Consider the following 27,416-nt stretch of genomic DNA (forward strand, 5'->3'; position numbering starts at 1 on the left):
CCGCCTCCCCAGCGCCGGAGCCGCACGGCCCCGAGCAGCGAGAGCGCGCACGACACACACATACACACACTCACGCACACACACACACACGCAGCCACACGCCCCGCTCAGCCGCCCCCCATGGAGGAGCAGCCCCACCACCACAGCAGCCACCACCACCACCATTACTACTACTACAGCCACCACCACCACCACCACCCGCCCGACGGGCGAGCCCAGCCCAAGCCGCCGCTCCGCCACGACCACAAGCACCAGGACGCGCCGAAGCGGAGAGCAGGTGGGACGGGGACCGTGCCCTTGGCGCGGGGCGGCGGGGCTCTCCCTCCTCCTCCTCCTCCTCCTCCTTCTCCTCCTCCGCCGCCTCCCCCGGCCCGGCTGGAAGCTTCTCCGCGCGCCGGGGCCGCTTCCTGTCCGCCATGTTGGGGCGCGCGGGCACGTGGGGCCGGGCCGGGCCGGGGGGCACGGCCTGCCCGGAGCCTGCTCCCCGGCTCCCTCTGCTCCTTCTTCTTCCTTCTCTTCCTCTCCCCCTGCTCCCCTCTTCTCCTGCTTCCCTCTCGCCCCTCTCCCCCTGCTCCCCTTTCCCCCCTCTCCTGCCTCCCTCTTCCCTTCTCCTTCTCCTCCTGCCCCCCCTCCCCCTTCTCCCCCTTCTCCCCCTTGACCCTTCTCCCTCTTGACCCCCTCTCCCCTTGACCTCTCTCCTCCTGCCCCCCTCTTTTCCCTCTCCTCCTGCCCCCCTCTTTTCCCTCTCCTCCTGCCCCCCTCTTTTCCCTCTCCTCCTGCCCCCCTCTCCTTCTCCTCCCTCTCCCCGCCCGTGCCCAGGACGGGGATAAAAACCTTGGGGTATGAAAATGTATGGGGCAAGGAAGACAAGGAAGGGGCCTGGCCGGCGGGAGAGGGGTTTTGGCCTTCTCCTTCGCTTCCTTCTTCTCCTCCTCCTTCCCCTCCTTCTTTTCCTCCGTCTCCTTCTTCTCCCCCTCCCCGCCCGCGACCAGGACGGGGATGAAAATCAGTGGGGCAGGGAAGGCGGAGGGGCCCGGCGGGAGCAGGGACTTCGGCCTCGGCCTCCTTCTCCTCCTCCTGCCGCCCCGATCCCGGCCGCGGGGCGGGGGTCGCCGTTCCCGACACTCCCCCCCGCCCCGTCCCCCGCCCCTGGGGCGCCGGGGCCCCGAGCAGTCGCACCCCGAGCAGTCGCACCCCGGGGGCAGCGGCAGCGCGGGGCTGCGGGGACGGCCGGGATCCAGCCGCCGTTGTTTGCTTTCCTTGGAATTTCCATTTACATAACCGGGCGGGAGGGACCGGAGCCCCTGGAAGCCGAGGCTCGGGAGGGACCAGGGTCCTTGGAACCGGGGATCAGCTGGGATGGAGCCCCTGGAAGCTGGTGCTCGGAGAGCCCGAGCCCCTGGAGCTGGGGATCAGCTGGGATGGAGGCCGTGGAAGCTGGGGATGGGCCTGGGAGGCACTGGAGGCTCTGGAAGCTGGAGCTTGAGATGGGCCAGGAGCCCCTCAGAGCTAGGACTTGGGAGAGCCTGGAGCCAGGGATCTGCTGGGATGGAGCCCCTGGAAGCCAGGGCTTGGGATGGGCTCGGGAGGCACCGGAGACCTGGAAGCCGGAGCTCAGGATGAGCCAGGAGTCCCTCGGCACTGGGGCTCGGGTTGGGCCTGGAGCTGGGGATCAGCCACGATAGAGCCCCTAGAGCTGGGCCTTGGGAGGGACTGGAGCATTTGCACGCTAAAATAAGTTCCTGAGCAAAAATAAGTCGAGCAGTCATGTCACCGTCTGCAGCACTCTGGGTTTAATGTGCCTGCCCTCTGACCCCCTCCCGTTCCAGCCACGGAGCCACTGGTGAGGCTTACAAATGTTTCACCCGTTCATTTTGACGTCCTTTTCTTTTCCTCCCCTGAATTCTGGTGGCGGCACCTCCATGTCCAGGCCAGAGCCAGCTGTGCCAAATGTTGGTTTGGAGAAAACTCAGGCAGCTGAGTTGTGAATGCTCGAAAATTGGAACTAGAAACTGCTGACACACCGACTTACTGAAATGGATTTTGTTCTTCATTTTATTCTTTCTCTCCTCATCTGCAATGGTCTTGTGACCACTCTGATTGTTTTGTTTCATTAACAAGTGGTGTCAGGAGTCTTGAGTCATACAAGGTCAGCTCTAACACGTTGAGAAGGCTGCTTCTGGAATACTTAATTCTTAGTCCTTGACTCAGCTGAGAATCCCATCCCATCAGTTTGCTCAGGGGTGAAATATTTATGGTTGATATCCTTAACAGTGTATTTGGAAATTATAGTGGAAGTTGTGGTGGCTACAGATACTTGCGTGCAGTAAAATCCTTTTTGATCCCTCTCGGCTAAGCCAGTTGTGGAATTTCTGTAAAGATTCCTACAAGGATTCTTGTGTTCCCGACTTGCACAAGGCTTGAGCAGTTACATCTGCCAGACATCTGAGGGTCCAGCGTAGTCTTCTGGGATAGCAGTTAATTCCAACAGCATCGGCAACAACAACAATGTTCCTTTTCAAGTTGGAGTTTTGCCTGCTTTCATTCTTGGGGCACTCGGAGCGCTGTGCTGACTTGGGCACTGTGGCTGGAGATGAAGCCTTAGGTGGGTCAGTTCTTGCGGGAGATGTGAGGCTTTCCACCCTGGGGATGGAGAACGGATGAGTCAGAGGAGGAGCAAGGCTAGGGCTCTTCCCAGAGAAGCAGGTGCCATAGGAGGGAATCCCTCTCCTCCGCCTCCAGTTGAAGGGGATTTGTTGAGCTGGGTACAGCGTGCTCTTCTTATCTCTCAGCGGGGCTTCAGGACTTCTCTGGGGGCGTTGTAGCTGGGCTTCTCAAAAGCAATAGTTCTCTGGCCAGGGATTAAAAATAAAGGATGAGGTGGCTCAATCTGGACTGTCCTGGCTTCCAGCTCCGCTTGAATTGTGCTCTCAAGATTCCCTTCAGAACCACAATGCCTTGCAATGAGCTTGAGAAGCCAAATGGAGCTGGAGGTACAGGGTTTGATGGGCTGGAGCCCTTGGCAGGTGCTGTGCTCAGGTCTCAGGGTGGTGCTCAGGGCGGGAGGCAGGAGCCACTTGCCAGCGGTAGTTAAGGGTGCTTGCAGAGATGCGTTAATGCTCAGTTTTATCACCTTTCCAGAGCTGAAGAGCACGTGCAGGGAGGTGTTGGTTGCTATTTTGAAATGAAGTGAGGAGATGTGACTTCCAACTGGATTTGCACAGATCCTTTTGGAAAACGGCTTTTTGTTTTCCTTTCCCCCCCTTCATTGGAGCTGGTGTTTGGGAGGAGGCTGGGCAGGAGGGCTGCTGGCGGTGTGAGCCTGGGAGCTGATGGAGGTGGTAGGAATTGGCCCTGGTTCACAGTCTGGATTCTGAACTTCAATAAATCTTGTAGCAAAGGCGGCAGATCCCTCTGTCTTGAAGCATCTTGGGAGTTAATTTTTTTCCTCTGTGTGACCTGGAAATAGTAGCTGATGAAATAGCTCTCCGTCTTGCCAGTGATGTTTAGTACAGTATATTTTCCTTACATAGTATCTATATTCTTCTGCTTTGTTTTGCTCTCTATACATCATCCTGTTGTATTGGAGAGTCAATGACTGCCAGTAATTTTCGCTTAACCCTTCTTGCGGTGGCTTCCAGCAAATAAGCAGGTGCTTTTCTCTGTCAGGCTAGATGTTTTCCTATTGTAAAATGTCTGCTTGAGGACACTTGGATATGTTTGGGGCTGATTACAGCTTTCTGCAGTCAGAAGTTTGGACATTTCACATTATAATTCTTGCCTTTGTTGTTTTTGGCTTTCTTCTAGGCTATGGAGAGCTAAATGGTAACGCAGGAGAAAGAGAAGTGTCGTTAAAGGGCTTGTGCTCTGATGAAACCAACACCCCCGGATCCAGGGTACCTAATGGCAGCCAGCAGCTCGTAGACACTAATGTCGCCCCAAAGCAAACTGTGAAGGCCGGCACTTTGGGGAAAGCTGGAATCAAACCCAAGAACTTCATTCAGAAAAATAACGTGGACAAAAAGAACGAGAAGTCTTACGAAAATAAACTTAGAGAAAGCCAGTCCTCAGACAAGCCAGAGGGAGTGTCTATTCCAAACGGCGTGGTAACCAATAATTCTAGCTATATCACGAATGGCTACGTAGGCAAAGGGGCCGATAATGATGGTAGCGGCTCCGAGAGTGGATATACTACGCCTAAAAAGAGGAAAGGCAGGCGCAACAGTGCCAAGGGTTGTGAGAACTTGAATCTAGTACAGGACAAAATAATGCAGCAGGAGGTCAGCGCACCAACCTTAAAACAGGAACTTGAGAGTTTCAAGCCTGATTATAGTGAACAAAAGGGGAACCGAATTGAAAATACTAAGCCTGTTTGGAAATACGAGGCTGGGGCTGGTGGAGCAGGCCGGGGAAAGCCTGGGCTTGGGGATGTACAGCGAAAAAACTCTGATGCCAAACCTGGGATTAGCAGCAAGAAGTTTGATGACCGGCCCAAAGGGAAGCACGTGTCGTCGGCTACATCTAAAGAGGACTCATGGACCTTATTTAAACCACCCCCAGTGTTTCCAGTGGACAACAGCAGTGCTAAAATTGTTCCCAAAATAAGTTATGCAAGTAAAGTTAAAGAAAACCTCAACAAAGCAGCTCAAACACCATCCACGTCGTCTTCGTCATCTTCGTCATCTGCTGGGGAAACTCAGGCCCAAACATCGAGTCGACTGTCCCAGGTCCCTATGTCTGCTATGAAATCTGTTACTTCTGCTAGCTTCTCCAACGGGCCGATTCTCGCAGGGACCGATGGAAGCGTGTATTCCCCAGGGGCCCAGCCACTGCTCCCGACCGCTGCTAGTACTGTCCCATCCGCCTCCTGCGAGTCAGCACCCCAGGACGTGAGTACAGCTTCGACGGCTCTCGAACAAAAGAAATCTAGCCTTTTTATCTACCCTTCAAATATGCAAACTGTGCTTCTGGGTGCAGCGCAAGTCGATTTCCCATCGCAGACCAATCAGCAGAACCTGGGAGATATCTTCCAGAATCAGTGGGGCTTGTCTTTCATCAACGAGCCCAGCGCTGGGCCCGAAACTGTCGTGGGGAAATCTGCGGATAATCAGTTAATGGAAGTGACATTTCAAGGGGAATATCCTGCCACTTTGGTTTCACAGTGTGCTGAAATCAGTCCCTCAGGAACTGAACAACCTGTGTTTCCTAAGGCTTATGAGCTGGATAAACGGACTAGCCCTCAAATTCTCAGTGCTATTCTTAAGCCTGGGACTGCTGTGGAGGGTGGTGTCTTAGCTTTGGAGTCGCATCACACAGGTGACCTACAAAAGGCAGACGCCGGTAGCCAAGGTGCTTTAGTGTTTCTTTCAAAAGACTATGAAGTAGAGAATCCTCTGGCCTCTCCTACGAACAATTTGCTAGCCTCCGCCAAAGAACAGAGGTACCAGAGAGGCCTAGAAAGGAAAGATAGCTGGGGTTCTTTTGACCTGAGGGCTGCTATTCTATATCACACTAAAGGTAATGGCTTCAATTGCTGCCTAATGGCACTCTCTTCTCTTTTTTGTTTTATTTAAGTGCAATATTCTAATGTGATGTATTCCTTACAGCAATCCTGATTGTTTTGAAAACAAGCTTTTTTTGCTTGCATATCTCTAATGGCAATAACGGTTTGGGAAAGTTATTCAAGGCTTGTTTAATTGATGTTAAGAGGTATTTGGTTTTGTGTTCCTGTGGACAAGCATAAGGGATGTTGAGAGGGATTACACTTAGCTAAGGCGTGTCACATTTTAATTCTATGCAAAGGGCAGCTCCTCCTGAGCTTTACAGCATCGGAAGGAGTTAAATATGTAGGTTTGCTTGCTCGGTTCCAGCTTTATGAGGTGATTTTCTGTCACTGAGAATACTTCCTAGTCTGTACTTACACCTCTGCCACCAAAGTGTTGCAGCTTCTCCCCTGGGCAGATCAGGCCGTGAAATCATGGCTTTGAAGGAAGGAAAAAATTATTCCTATGGCTTTTCATGGTGCGACTTACTTTATTTTTCTAAGCAAAACCCACACACAAGCTTTTCCCCTGCCCTTCTCGAGTATTGTGGCAGCAGCAAGATGAATCTTTGCTTATCAACTCTTCATAAGCTGCAGATTGAATTTTCTCGTTGTCTTTGTAGCCCAAATCTTTCAGATGATTTTATTGCTTTCATGGAGCCCTTTGTAGTCCAGCTCCTTCTTTTCCTGTTTTTTTGAGACTGAAATGACTCAAACACGATACAGATGCTTTAAACTGGGAACGAAGAGAGGGAAGCTTGTGGGATGGCTTGCTTTAGCCTCAGCCACAGAAGCTCCAAGTCTTGTGGCAGCTCTTGGCTTTTGGTCCTGGCTCAGCGTTGCCAGGAGCCTGCTTGTGTGTTCCCTTTTGGCACAGTGTTACTCACCTTCCCTTGAGGAACACGAGCAGTTCCTATTTTATTTGTGCCCTCTTCTGTCTCCCTGCACCCCCTACCCTGAAGGGAAAAAGTTGACATTCATTTTTTGTACAGGTATATATATAATGCCTCCCTCTCCTACATAGGGGTTGGTATTTGGTTAGCATTGGCATATTTGCTGGTTTTACTCACTGCAAAGCTCTTAAATTACCTGTTCACAAACTCTGTAGAGCATACAGAAACTTAGATGCCTTCCTTTAGTAACAGTGAGCCCAGTCATTTAAAAATAATACCTCAAAATATTTATTCCAGGTCACTTCACTCTCACGACATTTACATTTTAAGCTTTTGTATTCCTGAGGACAGCATTCATCAATTGATTGTATCTGGGTCCTCTACCCTCTACTTAGTCTATTCAAGCTTTCTGTTCCCATTTCTTCTCTCTGCCTGCAGCCTACATCCCAGTTTCTCATCAGAAAACAGGTTGCCAGAAAGCACAGTGTGGTACAAATCCTAGGCAGTCCTTCTCCCCTTAACGGTTCACGAGTTTTTCTAGCACTTAAGTTTATCCCTTCTGTTTTGGTCAGCCTGAATGTGTTGTGGCAGAGCAGCTTTGTGCAGCCGCAGCAGGGCTCATCAGCTCTCTCTTTCTCACCGGCTGTGTGAAAGACAGACCCCAGTAAAACAATGGGAACAACAGGAAAATAAAGAACACTCCCTTCCCATGTCCTCTTGAGGAGGTGTTCACTTCAAAGTCTGGCTGGTTTAGTTCTAAACACCCGAGTTCATTACATCCAGCAGCAAGGATGGGCACCTAAAGCACTCTTTAGAATGCTGTTTTCTGCTCTTCCCATGATTCTGCACATGAATGCTCTAGTTTGAGCATCCGGAGCAAGCACCCTTGTGATTTTCCTGCCCCAGTGCTCCCCTGGGCTGATTATTTTTCAAGCTGCATCTATGCTGGCTTCCAGGTGTTATTTGGGGGTGAAAGCTGATGGGTGCTTCTGATCAGTGTTGTCATTAATGCGTACGGGTGCTCCAAACAGCTTGAGCCTGTCTTTCTCCTACTTAGTCTTCAGGTGTTATTGCTGGTTTACAAAGCAGGAGATCAGTACTGATGATGATGCATTTCTGTGTCTGTTCAAGTCCATCTTGTTGAGTTTGATTAAGGGGGACTGGGAGGAGCAGTGCCTTCCTCTGCCCCCCACAGGTGGAAATTCTGTCCCCTCCTTCCTTCCTGCAGCCACAGCCCCATGGGTGAGATCCTGTGGCACAGCGTACTCCAGAATGCCTAGAACGCAGAACTGCCAGGGTGTGTTTGCACGCAGTGCAGTGGTTAATTCCTACACTGTTCTCTCCATTTATCTTGGGCTGTTTGCCTGAGGTCCTGCTCCTGTAGCAAACCAGTTCCTCTGCAATAGGAAAGGCACAATTTCACTTGCTTATTTTTTGCAAGTTGCTTTCCCCTCCTCTCGGTAGAGTGTGCACGTTTGCCTGGGCTGGTGTTAAGGTTCCTGGGCAGCTGGATCCTCAGGTTGTTTGATTTTGATTTCAAGAGGAGGGTGAACTTCTCCCTCTTCAGATCGATCTGTTTGCTTTTGAGCAAAGTCTCAATAGTTTGATCTTCAAAGCTGCCCTGCCTCTGGGGTTATGGACACAAAGAGAAAGGTTTGCAGGGCAAGGGCAGAGGTGAGTGTGGAGCATCAGCGGGGTCTCTGCCCTGGGCTCCTCTGTGTGGAGCAATTCCATGTGAGCTACCCATGGTGCAAGGGTGAAACTGTGGGTGTGCAGTGAGAAATGGGCTTCAGCACGAGTGGACACAGTGCTTCGGCCTGGCTGTCACGAGCTTGCACTTGTTTGCACTGTTTGTGACTGTAATCAGGTTATGTGGATCCTCATCTTGGACTGTAAATAGGCTGTGGGAAAGCCTCCAGCTTACTCAGTAGCTTTGTTCCAGCAAACCAGGCTTTCCTGTGCAGGGTTTGCCCAGTGACTGCAAGGGGCATTATAGGCTGTAATTGCTTCACAGCTTCCCTGAGAGGGGATGGACGGAGGAGGGAGCACCAGGGTGGGCTGGCTCTGGTACAGCAATCCTGTTCAAACCACTGCAGGAGCATGTGTGCTGGCAGGGCCCTGCTGGGGTCTAGGGCTGGGCGGCTGCCGAGCCAAGTGAGGTTGCGGTGGAGGAAGCTGTGCTCGTTTGTGTGCACCCAGATTGCTTTTTCCCCAGAAGTCAGGGCGCTCGGAATGCGGTGGCAAGGTTGGTGATGCACCCACCTCTTCTTCTCTTGGATGCTTTTTGAGCTGGTCCCTCTGTGCCACTGCTCTGTGCCTTGCTTTTGTCTTTTTAAAGGGCAGAAAGACTCCCATGATTGTCTGATCTGCTTGACTGTAAAACATGATCCTTCAGCGTGGCTGCCCTCATTGACAGGCCGTGCCACTTGGTGTTTGTGACGGTGCCTTGAAACCCTCACGGGTGACGTATTTGATTTAGAAGTTAGAAGTCATTTAGTCTAGCTCTGATGAGCTGTTGTGTGGTTGGAGGCAGGGATGGTACCTTAGTGTGGGAGGCTGGAAGGACCAAGAAGGAGCCATGCTCTTGCTTAGGGATGTTGTCCCTGTCTAGGTTAGGACTGAACTCCTGCCTCGGTGTGGCATTGCCAAAATCCTCTCCTTTTGGAGGTAAAACTGCTCCTCCCAGATCTTTTTGGTCCTTCCAAAAGAGGAGGCTGAGCGTATCTCAGCTTTACTTCTGTTGAAATGAGGATCTTTATACTGCTTTAGTCCTCCTTTTAAAGACAGCTGGATGGAATGTTTCATATTGGAATAATGTCAACGCTCTGCAGCATTTCATGGTGTTTGGGCAGTTGCAGGCTTCCAGGAAGGGCTGTGTCTGTCACTGGCGCCTGGCTCTGTGTTTGCCATACCAGCTTCATGGTGAGGAGCTCAGTAGTTCACTTGTCATTAGCCAAAAAGCAGCTAATCAAGGTTTCCAGTTCAGCTGCACAGCAGCAAAGACCACATCAGTGGAGGAGAGGAGACTGCAGTGTTTCCCTTTTTCTGTCTTGCCCCCAAGTTTCTGCCTGTGCCGCTGCTTTGTTCCTTCTCAGCATCTCGGCTGCACCAGCATCTCTGCTCGCGTGAAGAAGCAGAAGAGCAGCATGGAAAATAGAGCACGGCAGCGTGGGCCAGCCAGGAGTGGCATTTGCTGGAATGGTGAACTGGGTCAGAAGAAATAGCAGAGCTGTGAATTCAGCAATTTTCATCCTTTACATCAGGAGAGACGGAAAAAAAGGCCTAGGTTTCCCATCCCCCTTGGTGGGAAGGGGTTAGAGCTCCGTCTGCTGCTTCTGGTCTTGTGGGGCCTGGGCTGTGGGGCAAAAGCTGATTTAATTCTCCCTCCTCTCTGTCTTTTCCAGTTGTCAGGATGAGTTCCATGTACTCGGCACAGTGATGAGTCTCCACAGCATTGAATTTTTAATCTTTGCTTTGTTTCCAGGGCAATCCCCTAACTTAATCATTGTGTCCTGCAGAGAGAAACAGAAAAATCAGGGGAAGATGGTCCCTCTTTGTTATTTCTTTTTTTTAAGCTCTTCATTTTAGGGACAATTGTCAGTTTATGTTAGATTAGTAATGACAAAGAACTACCAGCACGGTATTGTGCAGACACTTCTGCTTGCAGGGTCAGCCTCTCTAGCAAGGAAAACGTGCCAGCCTTAACAAGTTATTGCAGAAAGACTTCTTTCCCCTTCAAGGTTATGTACCAGTTCTGCTATAAAGTTTATTGGCCTAGGAGGAATCTTGCCACAATTCACCAGAATGGGCCTCACTCAGTCTGCTGACATCAAAGCCTTCCTCACCAACCCTTTGTTTCAGGGATGCTGCCTAGAAAACTCGGAGCTTGTTGGGTGGATGTGGCTGGGGCTGTCAGCAATTCCTCGGCAAACCACGAGCCTAATTGCAAAAATCCTGAAAATTATGAAGTTAGAAGGGGCACAGAAGGCAACCTACTACTGCCCCTGGCTTGGAGCAGGGCTGGCTTTGGTGTTGTCATGCAAGGATATGATGCCGTTCTCTCCAGCTGGGTTGGAGTCTGCTGAGAAAGCAGTGTGCCTTTTCCTTGGTCGCCTGTCCTGTTTTGGAAGTGCTGGGCCCTCTGTGTTGATCAGGTCTTGAATCATAGAATGGTTCAGGTTGGAAGGGACCTTAAAGCCCGTCCAGTTCCATCCCTCTGGATCAGGTTGCTCAAAGCGCCATCCAACCTGTCTTGAACACCTCCAGGGATGGGACAGCCACGATTGCTGTGGGCAGCCCAGGCCAGGGCCTCTCCCCCGTCACAGGAAAGCATTTCTTCCTAAGATCTCATCTCACTATCCTCTCTTTCAGCTGAAAACAATTCCCCTCTTGTCCTGTCCCTGCATTCCCTGATCAAGAACCCCTCCCCAGCTTTCTTATGGGCCCCTTTCAGTACTGGAAAGTACTTGACCCTCTTCTGCTCTGGGAAGCAAAGTTACTAGGGTTTGGATTGGTAGCACAGGGAGAGGGAGTCAAACTCATGGTGAGTTTGACTCAACCTTTTCCTGTAGGCAATAGTAAGAGTTCTTTCTTGAACTCACCCTGGAAGCTTTATCTGGGGAAAGTGGGCTCAAGAAAAGAGATCCTTGAGCCAAAGGAAGGAGGTCTGGGGCCTCTTAACATGACCAGCTCCTGGGGACGGCCTTTTCTGTGCTACCCTGTATCTGCGTGCTGCTGGCCAGAGAGGACCTTGCACTGGCTCTTCTGATGGCAGAAGGTGTTGACTAGCAGTCGGTATCGCAGCCAGTTTGCTGATGCTGTTTGGTTTTGTAGACTTGTCAGGCTGAGTGTCTGCCAGCCAAGGCATCCAGGTGTTTGGGATTCACGGGACACTTTACACCACCCTCTCTCTTGCCTCTTTTTGCTGAAGAAGGAAGATTGTTTAAAATCTGAAGAGGTTGGATTTTTTTTCTGGTTTTTTTTTTTTTTTTTTGTTACAGAAGTTCTTCAACTTTACGTTTTATGGTATTTTTTTGAGAGCATCTCACTGTCTTATCTCATTGTCAGGCACATCTTAATATTAGCAGGTCACATTCTTGTGGCTGATGAAATTAGGACCAGATGGAAGCACAAAAGAGCATGGTGTTTTGCACAGGGATATGGTAGCAGGCAGTGCTTCAACCTCTTCCTTGTGTTTGCTGCTCTAACATTGCTCTAATGCAAAGGAGCTGACAACTTGAGGGTAGTTTTCTGACCCCTGCCTTTAGGGAAGGCTGTTAATATAAGTGCTGTTCCTTAGCCGTTAGGAAATGATGCATCTGACTGCACTGAGTGGAAAACCAGCTCTGCTGGAGGTAATTGTAATAGCTGGTTTGATTTACTAGTGGGGAATCTACATCTGAGGGATTAGGGAGACAGTCTCTTGTTTATGTCCCTGGAAGTGCTAGGGTCTGGTTCCCAAAGCACTTGGGGTTCCCCCTATGAAAGGGCAAAGTGTTTCTGTTATAGCGACGCAAACATAACAGGCCTTGTAAAAGTTTGTCGGAGCCTTTCTTACAAGAGACTTAATTGCGCAAAGAGGGCTGGCAATAACTTATTTGCATGCAATTCCCTGCCCCAGGGAGCTTTGGATGGTAGAGGACAAAGGAGAGATGAAGGGTTGGAGAAGGGATGCGAACATACAAGCGATTGATCAGGGTGATACTTGCCACACGTCCTGCCGAGGCCATGACTTTTGTAGGGTTTCTTCTTCCTTTCCCATACCAGTTAGTTTTCTTGTTACCATTCTGTGATTCTATAAAAGAGCTGCAAGCCGAGCAGGCAGCCGGGTGTCTGGAGCATCACACCTTGTTCTTGGCTGATATGGTGACAGCAGTTCTGCAGCGATGTTAGCAGAGTAATCTTTGTGTGGTGTGCTCCAGCAGATGCATGCTGTGAACCATGAGAAACTCACTTTGTCCAGCAGTTCGGATTTCACACACGCTAAGCGTCAACTTGTAAAAAATCATCTCTCCAGGCTGCTTGCTGAAGCTGTAATGGGTGAAGCAGCGCTGGAGTCGGAGTAAAGCCCGAAGTCAGATTGAGATGTATAGGAGTGGAGAATGGCAATGACATTTCTGATGCTCAGTTTGGCCATCTGACCCTTAAGACCATGTTACAGCTGTCTCCTCTGCCTTTTATTGCTGGATCATTCATGTTGGATTCACACAGTGCTGTGGACTGGGCTGGGCTGCAGGATGGGGTGGAACTGGCTTTGTCCAAAAGCCTCAGCACGACTGCTCCGGTGTGGTGCCACAGTTGGGAAATAAAAGCATGTTTGGAGTTGTCTCTAATGGCAGCATGAATTTGCATAATAACAATGGTCTTCTTGTTTTGCTTCCACAGAAATGGAATCGGTTTGGAATTTGCAGAAGCAAGGTAAGGATATTGGAAAGAATTAATAAACCTATTTCTTCTGTCCTGCTTGGTCTTTTGGGATGGCTGTTGAGAGCAGGTTGTCTCAGTGTCCGGAGGTGCCCGAGTTTAACTCTTGATGGCCTGCGTTTGGTCTGTGTTTTGGGTCACTGAGCATAGTACGTTGTCCTGGAATGGTGTGGGGTTCAGAGAGAAGCAGGGTCTCTAAAAGCAATAAAACCAGTGTCAGAGTAGATATAATGAGTCTGCCCTTGTGTGTACAATAATTGCTTCTGTGTCTGGTGTTGGGTGTCACACCCAAACCTAAGCTTTCTATTCTGGTGTGTCCCCACAATTCACCTGTGAAGATGGTCCGTGTTATCCTATGGGAAGAGCAGTAGTGGAGATGCCCTGGGCTGTAATGGGGGTGAGCGCGGCTTTGTTGGGGTCACCTAGGGCTCCCAAGTGCATTGCGGGATGTACACAGGGGACCTATGGACCAGTTTCTTAATACCCAAGTGCTTTGCAGATCTCTTCTGGATATCTCCAGCCACAGGTCCTGACAGTCGCTTGCCGAAAATTTAGCATTTTGCTTTCTTTCCAGATCCCAAAAGGATAATCACTTACGATGAAGCCATGGATCGCCCGGATCAATGAAGGTAGCAAGACAAGACTGCCTGTTCTAACCTTTCTGCAGCATTTGTGCTGTTCGTAGGGGACAAAAGGCTTTTATGCTCCTTCTAAATCTTCAGCGCAGCAGAGGAACCATAACTAGAATCACAGGATAATATATACAAATATATATATAGTTATTTAAAAATGGCAACTGAAAGTAATTAGACTTCTTAAGGAATCTGAAAATTTATTTCCACGAGACTACACACATGATTATTTAATCTCTGGTACTGAATAGATTTTTTTTTTTGTTCCTTTTGTTTTGTTTTTGTTTAAAGAGTGAATGCAAGTGATTAACGAATACAGACTCGATTTACAAGCCCGGTTCTAAAGTTCCTGCTGTCCGTATAGATGGGCAACAGCAACCCACTGGAGAGGCATTTCCACTTGACAAGGTTTCTGTTTCTCGTTCTGTGACTGTAGTGACACACTAATCACAGGGAAATTGGGATGAGCCACCATCCTTCATCTCCCTTTGCCCTTCCACCTCCCCGATTTGGTGTTGTTCTGTTTTTGTTTTCCATTGAATGCTGGAGAAACGCCTTGAAGTTTGCCGAGTTTCTTGTTTTTATCCAGAGAATTCTAATCCGCATGTTTTGCCAGGAGTAAAGCAGCCAGTCCTGTACTGGGGATATTGTCTTTAAGCATCATTCTGCTGGGGGAAAGGATGGGAATACTGCAGTTCTAGGACGCGTGGTGACGTCACACAGTTGACCTGGCTCCGGTTACACGTTGGACTATTGCAACTGAAGAGCTCTTTCATTTTAAAAGACAACATGCAAAAATAAGCAATCTGTTTAGGCATAAAAAACCCAACAAAAACCCACTGTTCCCGCAGTTTAATGCCATGGAATTACTGGGAGCAAAAAAAAAAAGTATCTTCTGCTTTCAAATGTAGGTGCTTCGTATCCGCTCTGTCTGTCTCTTAACACTAAATGTGCTGGATTTTTTTCCCATTTTCATTGGAAAACTGAAGAGGAATTGAGTTCTGCTAACTTTCACCCTTCTTGGGTTACTTTTTTCTCTTTAAAAAAAAAAAAAAAAAGAAAAAAAATCTTAAAAAAAAGAAAAATTCAGAAAAAAAATCTACAAAGAAAAATGGGAATTTGAATCCTTTTCCATTTGTCCGTAGAATGCCAAGGGCTGGGCTTCCCACACCTGCCCGTTGGAAATGCTCTTTTATATTTTAATGCAGTCTGTGTATTTCCGGGCTCTGCTTCTAATTATCTCTTAATAAAAATCTATTTTATTACAAAAAATGGAGGACTTAGGAATGAAAATGATAATTTAAAAATTAAAAAAAAAAAAAATCCCAAGGGAAAGGAAGGTTCCTGGCAGCGACATCATAGCAGCCAGCGGGCTCCGGCTGCGTCACCCACTCTGTCCCGTTGCAGCCTGTAGAGCGTCCAAATCACCCTGGGGGTCGGGGAGGTGTTCTGGGTTTTTTAAAAGGTGGAAAGTTCACAGGGTCCAGTGCAAAAGCAAGTGAGGAATGAAGCAAAAATGGGGTTTGTGACCCACGTGAGCCCCACGCGTAACCAGTGCTCATTGTGGGTGAACACAGGCTGGTCTGGGCAACAGGGCCAGCAGTGTCTGGTGTCTCCTAACATTAAACTGGACCCCGCGGGGCATTACGGGAAGCAGAAAAGCCCGAGACTTTTGCCTCTCCCTCGTGCTTTGATTTATCCACTTGTTTGGTTTTTTTGTTAACTAGGAGTATGTAGCATGCGTTTTTTTTAATTGTTTTTATTCTTTTTAATCAGATTTGTTCCCGAATGAGACGCTTAGATTCAGTGTGGGACAAAGCAACTTAACTCTGTATCTTTTGTAAGACTGCTAGCTTTCCGCCACGCTCTAGTTTTAAAGATTTGACTATGGATTGCCTGCTCCATGTTATGTATAAAATACTATATAGTATAATGCCATAGGGGGATGCTATATAGTAACCATGTGTTGTATCAGTCCAGGTTCAGACGTGTGTGGTTGGCCAGTCGCAAATAGTTCTGTTTCACCTATCAACTGTAACTTGCAGCTGTATAACATGTTTACAGATGTGCCCGACATCCAGTCCTCCTGACGTTCCTCTTTTGAATTCTGTCAAGTCTCCCATCTGCTTGCCAAAAGTCGGAATCACCTCCAGCTCTGCTGTGGAAGAGCTGGCGGCGTTCCTGAGCTTTAAAGTGTTGAACAAACTGGACGGCGGGACTGGGAAAATTAAGGTGGAGGAAGTGTTCTTTTTATTATTAGTAGTATTTTCAATGAGTTGAAGGCTAATGGCAAAGTTTCCAGTTTGTTTTACTGGCTTTAAGGCTCTGCTGTGTATTTATTTGCCTTGTGTAGTCACTTGTCGCCTTAAGGGCTGGGTTCCATTAAAAAAAAAAAAATCAAAAGACAAAAAAGACAAAACCAAACCCTGTTTTGCTTCCCTGGGGTTCGCACTGCCCTGGGACCCCCGGATCTGCGCTCGGGGCTGGCGCTGCAGAAGTTGAGCAGCAATAACCCATCCTGAACTTGACCCTGTGCTTTTAGAAAGATCCGAGTCTGAATATTTGAGGACTTGGCCTAATCCAGTCCATCCTCTAAACAGCAAACGCGGTGCTCGATGAAACGCAGTTTGAGTGATGGGTGGGTTGGTTTTTCCCCTGGTGTTCATCCCTCCCGCTTTTCCTCGCTGGTGGTGCCCCCCAAACAACCTCTGCGCCTCTCTGCTCTCTCTGCCAACCCTCCCTTCCAGTGTCTGTCTGTCCGTCCCCGTGTGCTGAGCAATTAGGAAATCCTCTCTCTGAGCTCCTGTCGGTATTTCTGGGATAGACGATTGCTTAGAGCCAGGCAGGACTGCGGAAGAGATTTCCCTATGCCATCATGTAACGCCCTGTCGCTATTTACAGTCCCCCTGAAGTCCTCACACAATTCTTTACTGAGCACTTATTAAAAATATCTTAAGATTTAATTTGTTTTCTGATTATTTTTGTGTAAACTTATAAGAAAAAAAATGAAAAAGGAAAAAAAAAAAAGCAACAACAACCCTGAAATGGAGCTGTGACTAATTTAGCACATTGAAATAATGCTAAGGTGTTACTGATAAGTCTCATGTTTTGTTTTTGTTTGACTCAGAGTATTAGTACTGTAGCATAAACCAAATACAGCCCGGGAAGGGGCGCAGCCGCCTTCCCTCCTGGGTCTGCACCCGAGGGTGTCCGTGCGTGCGCGGGGGGCGAGGAGGCGCTGGAGCGTGTGCGAGCATCTTGTTCGCGTGAGGAGAGCGAGCGTGTATTTATTTGTGCCATTGTTTTCATTACACTGAGTAAAGTCTGTTTTAAAACAAAAACCCTTAAATACGTGTCGCGTCGGGAAGTGGCGCTGAGGGTGAAATCGTGACCTATTTTTTTATTAGCTATGTAGATACTAATTCAGGGTAAGGCTTCTATCCCACTTCTGTTCTCATCGTGGGTCTGGCGAGTCCCTTCCCTCTGGTTCCCTTGCCAGGCTTTCTATTTATTGGAGTAAGGATTCCTGCACGGGCAGGGGCTGTCTCCTTTCTCCAGGTCTTTCTCCACCGCTCCTCCTCTGCTAGCAGGTCCTGTTGGGTATCCCTTGTCCAGGCTCTTGTGCACACAGACTGTGTCCTGCCAGCCAGATCCAGCACGGATTTGCCTTTTCTGGTGGATCAGGGAGTGTTTCCTCCGCTCCAAGAGATGGTTTAAAAGCTGCTCTGCGCTCCCGGTAGTGGTGGCTTAGGGACCTTCTCTGCTCCCTCCCTTTCCACCTGCCTGGTGGATTGGCAATGTGATGGCTTTCAAGATTTGGTTGGAGTTTGATTTTTGTTTAAACCCACTTCAGTTGTCTGTGAAACCTGTTCTCATTGTTAGAAACCTCTTGTCTCTCTGACTGTGTGGGTATAGCTCCAGGGTGTGGTTTCTGTTGCTAACCCATTTCAAACCATCACCCTTTCCCATCCACAAATCCCATTTTTGTAGCTGCTGTGAACTTTGAAATGTGGAAGAAAAACCCAATTCTCATTAGGTTGCGAGAATTCCAGCTATTTGGTGGCAGGGAGCGGGTGGCGGGATGACCAGCTGGCTAAATGGAAAGGAAAATTGCTTCTTGCTAGGAAAAGAAAAGAAAAAAAAAAAGAGGTGGAATTTGTCTTAGCAGTTGCATGTGTAATTCGTGCTTTTCACCTTCAAGAGAATGTTAGCGTCCTTCCCAGAAGAGGCTGGTGAGTGACCTCAGGGACACTGGGGAGCATTCACAGCCGTGTTTCAGAACCGCTGGTCTTTGTCCTGCGCACTCATATTTTGCTTTAAATTCAGCATTTTCAGTAAATTGCGATGGTGTCTGAAGCTTTCAGGAGTCTCATCCCTAGAAGCATTTTCTGTCTCTATGTCCGTAGCGGTCTGTTTTCCTTACAGAGGCTGTTTACAAGGGAGATGGTTGAGGTCAGGAGGGGAGGGAACAAGGCTACACATAGTTTAAAGCTGCTACGCTTTTCACGCCAGCGCGTGAGGCAGGAGAAGGGCTGGAGGAGCGCTAGCGTGGTGGAGCCACCGAAGAAGCCAGAGAAATCCTTGGTTTGGCCACCACGAGAGCATTTTTTCCACATGAAAAAACCCTAGCTCAAGCAGTTGGGGAACAGGAACCTGGGCTGGTGTGAAGGAGCAGATCTTGTTCGGTGCTGCCGGACGTGCTGCCTTCCAGAGCTTACAGAGCTTTAGACATTTGCACAATCTGTGTTACACCACAGGGTAAGGCTGACTTCCTCGTATCCCACTCGAGATCCTCACGAGTGGCATCGCTCGCAGCACGATGCTGAAACATCGTGGGTGGCTGGGGAAGCACAGACCTGCGGCAACCGATTGTCGGAGGCGCTGCCGGGGTGTCGGGCTGTGCCCTGCTCTGGGGCAGGAGCAAAACTCATCCCTGTGCTTTCCCCAGGGGTTGCTGAGCTGTGTTTATCTTGACTGTTAACCAGAAAGCTTCGTATAACATGTCCAGAGCTCTAAAGCCATTTTGTAAGATAGCAGTATCCCTTTTCTACAGCCTTATTAACGAGTAGAGTATCTTTAAAAAGAAGAAAAAAAAAAAACAAACTAGTTATTTCTTTCTGTGGTATGAAACTTGTGTGCTGCGAACATACGAACGTTCAGCAAAAACACAACTTACAGTTTTCTTAAAAAAAACCCACAAAAACTCAACAAAAAAAAACCCTGTCTGCTTTCCATATGGTCTTTCCTCAGGTGCTAAATAAGGGTTCCAAAAATGGATACTGCTTTAGGAGTTTCTGCTTTATTCTTAAAATACGTATTTTTTTGCTTAGGTGTTGTAAAGATATTTTAACAAGAATGTTTTTTTTTAATGTAAATAAGATGGTGTCTTTAATTTTTTTGGTTTATCTCCTTTTTGTCTATATTGAATAGTCAGATTTTCATTTTATCCTTTTGAGAAGGACCCTCTTATGACCTTCCTCGAAGACATTTTGTTAAGTGTTGCTGCATTTTAAGAATGAATCTACAACTGTTCATTGTCTTGGATTAATGCTGCTGCTGCTATAAGTAACCCTGAAAATCAAGAATGTGTGATGCACTTTTTTTGACCTGACCATGTCGTTCCCCTTGCGGATCGTCAAACCCTCCTGTAACGCAGCCACTGCGGGTAGCGGGGGCACGGGGAGAAGCTGGGCTGTCGGAGCGGGGTGTACCGGATTTTGGTGCTGACCTACGGGAATTTCTATGCAAACGCAAGCAAAGGAGAACTCTTAACTTGAGAGAACACTGTGCATTTTTATTTGTGGTTGGTTTGGTTTTTTTTCCCTCTCCTTCCTTTTCTCAAGCTGCTATTGGAAGGGTGGTGCAAATCCCTGAGGGTTTCGGCTGCTCCTTCCGCGATGGCTGGTGGTGCAGGAAAGATGCCCGAGTAACTTGTAAGGTAGAAAAATGTCAATCGACTGTTGTTTCGTCTCTGGTTTTAGTGTTTTTGTTTTCGAATCTAACTGTGGAAGGAAGTGGCTCATCTCTGCAAAAAGGTCTTTTCATGCTGTATCTCAATGTGAAGTTAACCAGCAGTATTAGAGATCGACCTCCTTGCTGCCCGTGCCTCTGGCATCGGGGGGTTATAGGCTCCTTGTCCAGCCACCTTTGGGTGCTGGGGAACAGTCAGCGCCCAGAATCCTGTGTTTTCCAAGGAAAAAGTGAGGCCAGGTCTTCTACTCAGCCGAAACCTGATGGCGTGAAAGCCTACGGTGGTGCTGCCACGTGGCACTGGCAGGTCCAGAACCTCTTGTCTGCCTGGGTCACACCTGCAGCAACATGGGGCGATGCGTGTGGTGATGGAGAGGTTTATGGAGGGGAAAGGGAATTTACTTGACTATTTGTAGAAGATCCTAAAGTACCTCTGCAAAGCGAGAGAAGAGTAATGAAGTCGTGTAGGAAAAATGCTTGGAAAATTGCATATAATTACCGTAGGCCCCAGCTCTCTGCCTCTGTAACGAGTTTATTCAGTATTGATTTTTTTTTTTTTGGCCAGCGTTTGCTCTTTCACACACGAGTGTGTGTGCGCGTACACCTGACTCAATGTGCCTTGCGTGTGTGCTCAGCCTGGCTGAGGAGAGTCTGTAGGGGGGTGGGAGCTGCTGGGACACGGCCGGGCTCGTGGCTGGCAGCGCGAGGACCGTGCCCCATCTACAGTCAAGGGTTCGTCACTGTCCCGGTCACCCATCGGAGCGAAATGAGACTTGGGCTCAAGCCTGCGTAGTGGCTGTCTTACAGTTTGGGGACGATATCCTGCCAGGTGGCACCTTTCCTTTCCTAACACGAACTGTTTGCTGCGACTTTGGAGGGGAGCTGGGGGGAGAGAAGCTGAGAAGCTGCTTTGCATTGTGATGCTTTACCTGCAAAGCCTGCACAGGTGAAGGTCTGGAGCTGACTTTGCTTTGGAGTTAGGGCTTTCTGTGGCATTGGGAGTCCCATCACCCAGGGGATTTATTCCCTTCCAGGCTGTGGTTCTTGTTACTGCGGGTTTTCTCAGTGTGTTTATAAAGAGGTAAACACGCCTTGCTTAACCTTAATGAAATAGAGATGCTTATGTTTGCAGTCAGTGACTCCGAATACGAAGCTGTGCAATCCTTGTTTCTTCATCTCTCTCCCGATTCACTCGCCCCCATCGTGTGATTCCTGTCCGAGTCTTTTCTGTCCTTCTGCCACTGTAAATGTGAAAGCTTGCTTGCATTATTTTTTAGAAATGCATTTTGCACACTCGGGTTTCACTGAAGCTCCGTGAAAAGGTTAGTTTGAAGCAGATGAATAAAGCTATGCACATGTTTTGAAAGTTTAATTTGTGTCTCATTACCAGAAGTGACTTATCTGCCCTCTTTTGCGTTCCTGTGCTGTCATTGCCTGCATTATCTTCACCATCGCGGAGGGTATGATGGAAGGTGGCAGTTCTTTGCTGACAGCCGTAGCAGAAAACTGGCGCTTCTCGATTTTTTTAGTAGCCTATCTCTCTCCTTTGCTTTCTCTGTATCTCGGTATAGCTATATAAATATATATATTATTTTTTTATTTTAAAGAGCCTACTTTAGTAATTGAATCAGAGGGAGCGGGGTGTGCTAGCGTGCGTTTCCGATACACTTTGTGCTGGCGGGTGAACGAGTGCCCTTCTTCTCTGGTCGGAAGCGTGGTGGTACCTGCCGGCATCCTGCCAGGTGTGCGGGCGCTGATGGGGACGGGGAGCACGCGGCTCGGCCCCACGCGAAGCAGCTTTAGGAAGGGATGGAGGTCAATCTGGTGTGGGTGTGGGCAAACCTGAGGCTCCTAATGGCAAAATGAACTGAAGAGAACTCCTACCTTTGCGTGTTCCCACTGTGAGGTGGAGGGAAGACTTCCTCGCTGTCTCGGCTGTAGTTCCTGGCCCACTGGAGCAGAGGCTGGGCTCCCACAGTCTCCGGGTGAGAGCTGTGTCTTGGTTTTGTGTTCCTGAGTTGGGCGCACGGGGTGGTTGCAGGTACCACCTCTGGGAACTCGTTCCTTAGCCCAAAGCCTTTGTGCAGGAGGGTCAGGATCTCGTGACGGGACAAGGACCCTGACAGCGCTCTCTTCGTGTTCCCTTCACCACGGCAGAAATTTGTACTAACTTAACAGCTTTTTTTTCATACAGAACAGGGCTGCTTTTCTATCTACCATCACACGTGTACTTACGCACCTTCAGTGGCTTGCGAGCCCCTGAAGGTCCTCAACTTGTTTACTGGGGGGACAGATGCCCCTCTCTCCCCTTCCCCTGAATATTTCAGTGTTAAGGGCGGTGCGAAACACAACCGCGTGCTTCGACTGCGAGCTGGGGCTGGAGCCATCACCTCTCCTACCCCTGCCCGGGTTGAGAAGTTCTCATTTCGTTTGGTTTTCTGGTGTGTATTAAAATCGCTGCGAGGGGTTGTGCTCTACCTGCTCAAGAGCTGAATTACCTCTGACCCGCGGAGAGGGGCAGCCCCTCTTTGTTGTTGATGTTGTAGTGTGCGACCACACGGATCGGTAAAGGTAGTCTTTTCTTTTCTTCTCCCCTCCCTGGTATTTCCGATTAGGTTAATGCACTCTGTGTGCTCAGCTGGAAACGTAGGCGTTTTCCCGGTCGTGAGAGGGTGGCTAGAGGAGTTAGTGTAATACCTGCTGTAGCTGTGTCTGGCGCAGCCCCTTGCGCTGGAATGGGTGATGTCACGGACTGTAAGGATAGGTAATATCCATGAGCTGTAATGGCATGATGTATCTTTACCAATGATGTCATACTTCACACTAAATGTTTAAAAAAAAAAAAAGAAAAAAAAGTTACCTGAAATTTTGTTTATTCTGCACCAACAGGTCTTCAAAATTTATCCAAATTTTATTATTTTATCAGGAAAAAAAAAAGAAATTTGTGTAGATCGAATACGTTAAGACAGACAATAAGTGATGTAAATTGTTGAATAAAAATTTTAAAGTTTCTGGGTGTCAGCGTGGCTTTCTTTTTTGCGTCCCTTGGCCTGGGGATGCGCTGTGGCCGATGACCTGACTGTCGGTCCCTCAGGCCTGGCAACGCTGGCCACAAAGCCTCCGAGCAGCGCCGTGCCGGTGGCTGCGTGTGTGCGGTTGCCTGGTGCCGGTAGCTGCCTGTACGTGGTTGCCCGGCGCCGGCAGGGCCAGGCTGGGGACTGGGGGTGCAGTGTCTGTCCCTTGGCTGAGGAAAGGGAGAGAGGAAAGGAAGCCACGCGGCTGCAGAGTTGCGGCAACCAAGGATTTGGCTGCCACGTTTGTGCATTGGAGGATGAACTTGCCTTGGCGTGAGCCCCACCGGGCTTCAGTCCTGCTTACGCTGCTCCCTGTGCCTGGGGTGGGGATGTGTGAGCTCAGTCACAAACACACAACAGCAAAAACGCACCACGCTGGTTTGTCTTTTTCTTTCAGTCGCATTTATTGGCAATTGTGGCAGTTGGTACTGATTGGGAGTGTGGTTCCATAAGCGGTTGCAGTACAAGAAGGGGTGGTTATTTTGGGAGGGGAGTATTAGCACCAAAAGGGAGCCGGTGAGCTTTGGAAACCTTGCAGAGATGTACTGGAAAATGAGGAGTTACTGCTGGACACGCCGGATGGATTGGATCTGGGAGGTCTGGGCGTGTGAACCCCACTCTCTCCAGTGCTTGTAGTCTCCTCCGTGGTGGTCGGCCTCCAAGACGTACTGGTAGCCACGGTACCCGGGATACTGGTAGCAAACCCAGCTGGAAGAAAAGGAGTCGTCAGGCAGCCGTAAAGGAGACGAGGTAAGCAAGGGGTTCACGGGGTGGTAGCACAGCGATGGCAGCGGTTCATCCCTGCTGCTCTGGCCCTTTGCCCATCACTTACGCGCCGCACTGGATCTTCATGGAGCCCACTTCGTTGTTGGCCCAGCCCATGGCCTGCAGCGAGGGGTAGTCGTCAGCAATCTCCCACTGGCGGCCGATGAAGTTGTCTTTCTCGAAGATGGTGATCTTGGATTCCTTGTGATTCTGCGGAGTGGGAAAGCAGGTGGTGAGGGCGAGGTGTGTCCCTCCTCGGCACGGAGGGGGACACCGGGGCTGTCCCTCCCTGTGCTCGGAGGGTTTCCTGGGCACGGTGCGTGCAGGTGTTCAGACCCTGAGCTGGTTTTCCCAAAGCCCTGATGTGAGGAAGTGCTCAGCAGGGTGGGGCTGGGGCAGGGGTTGGCTGGGGAGGTGTCAGTGACAGCTCTGCCACAGCTATCGTCTCAGCATGGCTGCTGCTGAGCTTTGGTCACGTACAGCTGGCCCAGAAGTTCCCTTAGGAGTTCCAGAAAACAGGACAAGAAAGAGCAAATCCTACTGGGCAAGGAGGGAAGAGCTGAGCCCACCTGCAGAGCCCCTGGCGTGGCTGTGTTTGCCTTTCCTAACCTCGCTCCCTTGGTCTCGTGCTTTTGCCTAGGACATTTGATGGGATCACAGACACGGGAGTTCTGTTGGAGCCGGGAACACTCACAGCGGAGCAGACGGGGCGGAAGGACATCAGGCGCTCGATGTGGTAGGCATTGCTGCCGCTCCAGGCATCCCAGCGCGGGTACTCTCCCCTCTCCAGGATGAACTGCTGCCCGCAGAAGCCGGTGTGCTCATAACCGACCCAGCTGCAAAAACAGAGCAAGGGCTGCCAGGGCTTCCTGTGGCAGCTCCAGGCCTCCTGCTTGGGGCTGGCACCGCGGCACGAATCTAGGTGCAAGGAGGAGGTTGGGGGCTGGCTTCTACCCACAAAGTTCGAGGGAAGGAAGCAGTGCTGGATGTGGGCATAGAAACCGGGGAATCTGTGACCACGTCTGGTGCCCGGCCCTGCTCTCCCAAAGGCCTCATTTCTTACAGCCTGGCACGCCTGGAAAGTTCTGAATTCCTGATGCCCTCATAAGGCAGCAGAGTCTGGGCTGGGGGCTGGAATCAGAGACTCATGGAATGGTTTGGGTTGGAAGAGACCTTAAAGTTCATCCAGTTCCATCCCCTGCCCTGGGCAGGGACACGTCCCACTGGATCAGGGGCTCCAAGCCCCATCCAACCTGGCCTTGAACACCTCCAGGGATGGGGCAGCCACCACTGCTCTGGGCAACCTGGGCCTCCCCACCCTCACAGGAAAACGTTTCTTCCTAAGATCTCATCTCAATCTCCTCTCTTTCATCTCAAAACCGTTCCCCCTCATCCTATCCCTGCACTCCCTGATCAAGAGCCCCTCCCCAGCTTTCCTGCAGGCCGATGGCCCAGGCTGTGCAGCCCACAGTTCCGCTGCTCCTGGGCAGTGCAGGGTGCTGAGGGTTGTGCTGAGCCTCGGGGGGCGAGGGCCTCTTGATCCAAACGGAGTCCCCATCCCGTGTCCCGCAGTCGGCCTCCCCCCGTGCAAGGTGACCAGCCTGATTAGGACACGTCAACTGAAGCAGCGAGCTGATTACGGCGGGAGCACGCATGCCGCTGTAATCCCATTAGCATTACAAATCCTAAATATAGCAGCACAAATCTATCTTGTCTGCTTCCCCAGCCCCAGCGGGATGCTTGCCGTGGGGACTGCTCCTTACACACGGCGTCTCGGAGCCGTCTTGCCTGTGCCGGGGAAGATTCCTGTGCACAGGGAGAAGCTCGGCTTTGCTCCTTGTCGCTGCCAGTGACGAGGGCAGCCCCGCACAGGCTGTGGGGAGGCTCTGCCCTGGGGAGCTGCACGATGGCGGGGGAGCATGAGGCAGAGCAGGGCAAGAAAGCTGGGGTTTGGGCTTCATGGGGTTACCGAGGCAGAGGGGGACCTGCCTGAGCTCAAGAGCCACTCGCTGAGCACTCATCTCTGCTGCATCCTTGGGTGGGCAGCATCCCTGTGGGACACCGGGGAGCTCCGAACCTGGTGGCCCCCAGACTGTGGGCAGCAGTTTTGGATGATGTTAAAAGCGTTACCACCATTTTCTGGCCCTCTTTCTGTGTCAGGGCTGCCAGGGGCTGGGTGCTCTACCCTGGCAGGGTGGGATCCCCTGTGTGTGGCTACCCCTGGCTGCAGTGCTTGGCTCCAGCCCAGACACCCCTTACCCTACCGTTCTGCCTGGAAAAGCATCCCCGCCGCTGGCAGCTGGGTACTCACGCGCCACACTCCACCTTCATGGAGCGGATGTTGTCGAAGCCGCACTCCATGATGTTTGGGCAGGCCGAAGTGAACTCCATCCTCTTGCCCTGGAAGTTTTCTTGGTCGTAGACCGTGATCTGGAATGGAGAGCGAGCTGCCAAGTTGGGAACTGCCCGGCAATGGCCCCAGGTGATTCAGCGTGTCTTTGAGACGGAAGCTCTCGCTCCATCTGGGGAAGAGCCGGGGGAGGCTGCACCGGGCACCCCTCTGGGCTGGGAGGCAGCCCCGCACACCTCTGCGCGTCCCTGCACTGCTGGCCCCGTGACGCCCTGCCTTGGTGTCGAGGGAGCCGCACGTCGGTCCCCGCTCCGCTCTCCTGCTCACCCCTGCGGAGATCAGTTCCTGGGGCAGCGGTGCCGTCCGGAGAGAGGAGCGGAGCCGTTCTGGGACGGGCGGGTGGCAGGGCTGTGGCTGGCGGTTCTCCCGGCCTCTGCTCCGAACGCTCTAGGGCAAAGAGGATTAACGGGGGAAAGGGCGAGGGGGAACTCCCCGGGAGCTGCGGTTGACGCTCTCCTCTCCAAGCTTCGGCAGGATGCGCCCCGCTTGGGCACGTGCTTCTCCTCTCCCTCTCGGCGCCCTCCTCAAACCGTGTCCCTGGAGCTGCTGGCAGACCCCTCGCGGCTGCTCCCCACCTCGCTCCGCCGTGCCCACCGCCCCCTTGGCTCACGGTGCCCACCCCGACACGGGGGCACGAATAACAACACGAGGGGTTCAGGGGCTGCTGTAACCGCCTGGCACAGCACAACTGGCGAGAGCAGCTCACGGCTGGGTGCTGCAAAGAGGCTTATGAAAAATACCCGCAGGGTTTCCGAGCAGGCAGGAGGTGAGTTCTCGCGGGCAGAGGACAGGGGTGCCTTGCTTCCCCTGCTCCCTCCACCTCACTGCCCACTGTGCAGCTTCTCTGGTCCCACAGGAGGAGGTTTGCGCCTCTCCCTGTCCCCAACCTGCACGCAAGACGCAGGGAATGTGAGGACGTACCTTCCACGGGCCCATGGGGACAGGCAGAGGGTTTGTCTGAGCCATCTTTGCTGCTGGAACGGTGTCTGGAGAAGGAAATAAAAGCGGTTTGCACTGCAGCGTGCCCCGTGCGTCCCCTCAGCCTGCTCGTGGGGCTGGGGGTGGCTCTGTGCCCGCTGCCCACAGCCACCCTGCTGCTGGGGAAGAGCCACACAAGTCGCAGCAGGACCTTCTTGCTAGCCACAAATGCAGTGAGGAGCGTGGCGAGGAGCTCCCTTCTTGCATTATGCCCCTTCCCTCCTCCCGGCCGTGGCACAAAGCCTGCTCCCCCTTCCCCAATACCATGGCTGGGAAAAGCACCCTTGAGCCTCAGTGGGGAGCGGCGGTGGTGGGCACGGAGGTGTCAAACAGACCCTCCTGCTCCCTGTTCCCTGCCCTGGCACCCCGGCTACACCTCCCTTGGGGCCACGGTGGCTCCCACGGACGGTGCCGGCTAACGGAGCGCGATGCCAAGCCAGAGGCTGGGGCCGTGCGGTGCCAGGAGTGGGGTGCCCCACAGTAGAGGGGCTCTCAGCCACCCCAGCTGCCAGCGGGGATGTGTGAGCCTGTCTTTTGCCACGGGGAACGGCGATGCTCCCTCCGGTGTCTTTTGCCACCAGGCAGGAGGAAGGGTGTCTGCCCAGGCAGGAGCAGGGGGCGAGGTGGGAAAGATGCGGATGCGTTCCGGGACTCACCTAGCTCAGGCGGTTACTGCTGCTTTGCCCATGTAATGTTTGCCTACTTCAGCGGCTCGGCTTTTATAGGATG

The 27,416-nt window shown here is 51.0% G+C and overlaps 2 protein-coding genes across 5 annotated transcripts; one reads left to right on the forward strand and one right to left on the reverse strand.

Moving 5' to 3' along the window:
- Positions 1-23,958, forward strand: NUFIP2 (nuclear FMR1 interacting protein 2). Of its 3 annotated transcripts, none has more exons than XM_069874332.1 (5): positions 1-277; positions 3,808-5,517; positions 12,820-12,852; positions 13,433-13,487; positions 23,940-23,958. In XM_069874332.1, exons 1-4 carry the CDS (start codon positions 121-123, stop codon positions 13,483-13,485), a joined length of 1,953 nt encoding a protein of 650 aa, XP_069730433.1. In that variant the 5' UTR covers positions 1-120; the 3' UTR covers positions 13,486-13,487; positions 23,940-23,958. The 3 variants fall into 3 exon arrangements, with proteins under 3 accessions (XP_069730433.1, XP_069730432.1, XP_069730431.1); XM_069874331.1 differs by lacking the exon at positions 23,940-23,958 and adding an exon at positions 13,782-22,471; XM_069874330.1 differs by lacking the exon at positions 23,940-23,958 and having other exon boundaries at positions 2-277; positions 13,433-22,471.
- On the reverse strand, positions 22,941-27,416 carry CRYBA1 (crystallin beta A1). 2 transcript variants are annotated; one of them, XM_069874339.1, is made up of 6 exons: positions 27,344-27,416; positions 26,631-26,695; positions 25,611-25,729; positions 23,994-24,135; positions 23,367-23,509; positions 22,941-23,242 (listed from the first exon to the last, which is right to left on the reverse strand). In XM_069874339.1, the coding sequence occupies exons 2-6, from the start codon at positions 26,673-26,675 to the stop codon at positions 23,095-23,097; spliced, it is 597 nt and encodes a 198-aa protein (XP_069730440.1). In that variant the 5' UTR covers positions 26,676-26,695; positions 27,344-27,416; the 3' UTR covers positions 22,941-23,094. The 2 variants fall into 2 exon arrangements, with proteins under 2 accessions (XP_069730440.1, XP_069730441.1); XM_069874340.1 differs by lacking the exons at positions 26,631-26,695; positions 27,344-27,416 and adding an exon at positions 25,977-26,102.

Source organism: Phaenicophaeus curvirostris, chromosome 21 (genome assembly GCF_032191515.1).
Source record: "Phaenicophaeus curvirostris isolate KB17595 chromosome 21, BPBGC_Pcur_1.0, whole genome shotgun sequence".
Taxonomy (NCBI): domain Eukaryota; kingdom Metazoa; phylum Chordata; class Aves; order Cuculiformes; family Cuculidae; genus Phaenicophaeus; species Phaenicophaeus curvirostris.

What these genes read in the sequence shown, in the direction of transcription:
- CRYBA1 (XM_069874339.1), bottom strand. Translation starts at nt 26,675, where the DNA reads ATGGCTCAGACAAACCCTCTGCCTGTCCCCATGGGCCCGTGGAAG. An exon ending in TCCGCCCCGTCTGCTCCGCT is followed by an intron (nt 23,510 to 23,993) that starts GTGAGTGTTCCC and finishes CCCACTCCGCAG; the next exon opens with AATCACAAGGAATCCAAGAT. An exon ending in ATGAAGATCCAGTGCGGCGC is followed by an intron (nt 23,243 to 23,366) that starts GTAAGTGATGGG and finishes CTTTTCTTCCAG; the next exon opens with CTGGGTTTGCTACCAGTATC.
- NUFIP2 (XM_069874332.1), top strand. Translation starts at nt 121, where the DNA reads ATGGAGGAGCAGCCCCACCACCACAGCAGCCACCACCACCACCATTAC. An exon ending in CGCGCCGAAGCGGAGAGCAG is followed by an intron (nt 278 to 3,807) that starts GTGGGACGGGGA and finishes GCTTTCTTCTAG; the next exon opens with GCTATGGAGAGCTAAATGGT. An exon ending in TTGGAATTTGCAGAAGCAAG is followed by an intron (nt 12,853 to 13,432) that starts GTAAGGATATTG and finishes CTTTCTTTCCAG; the next exon opens with ATCCCAAAAGGATAATCACT.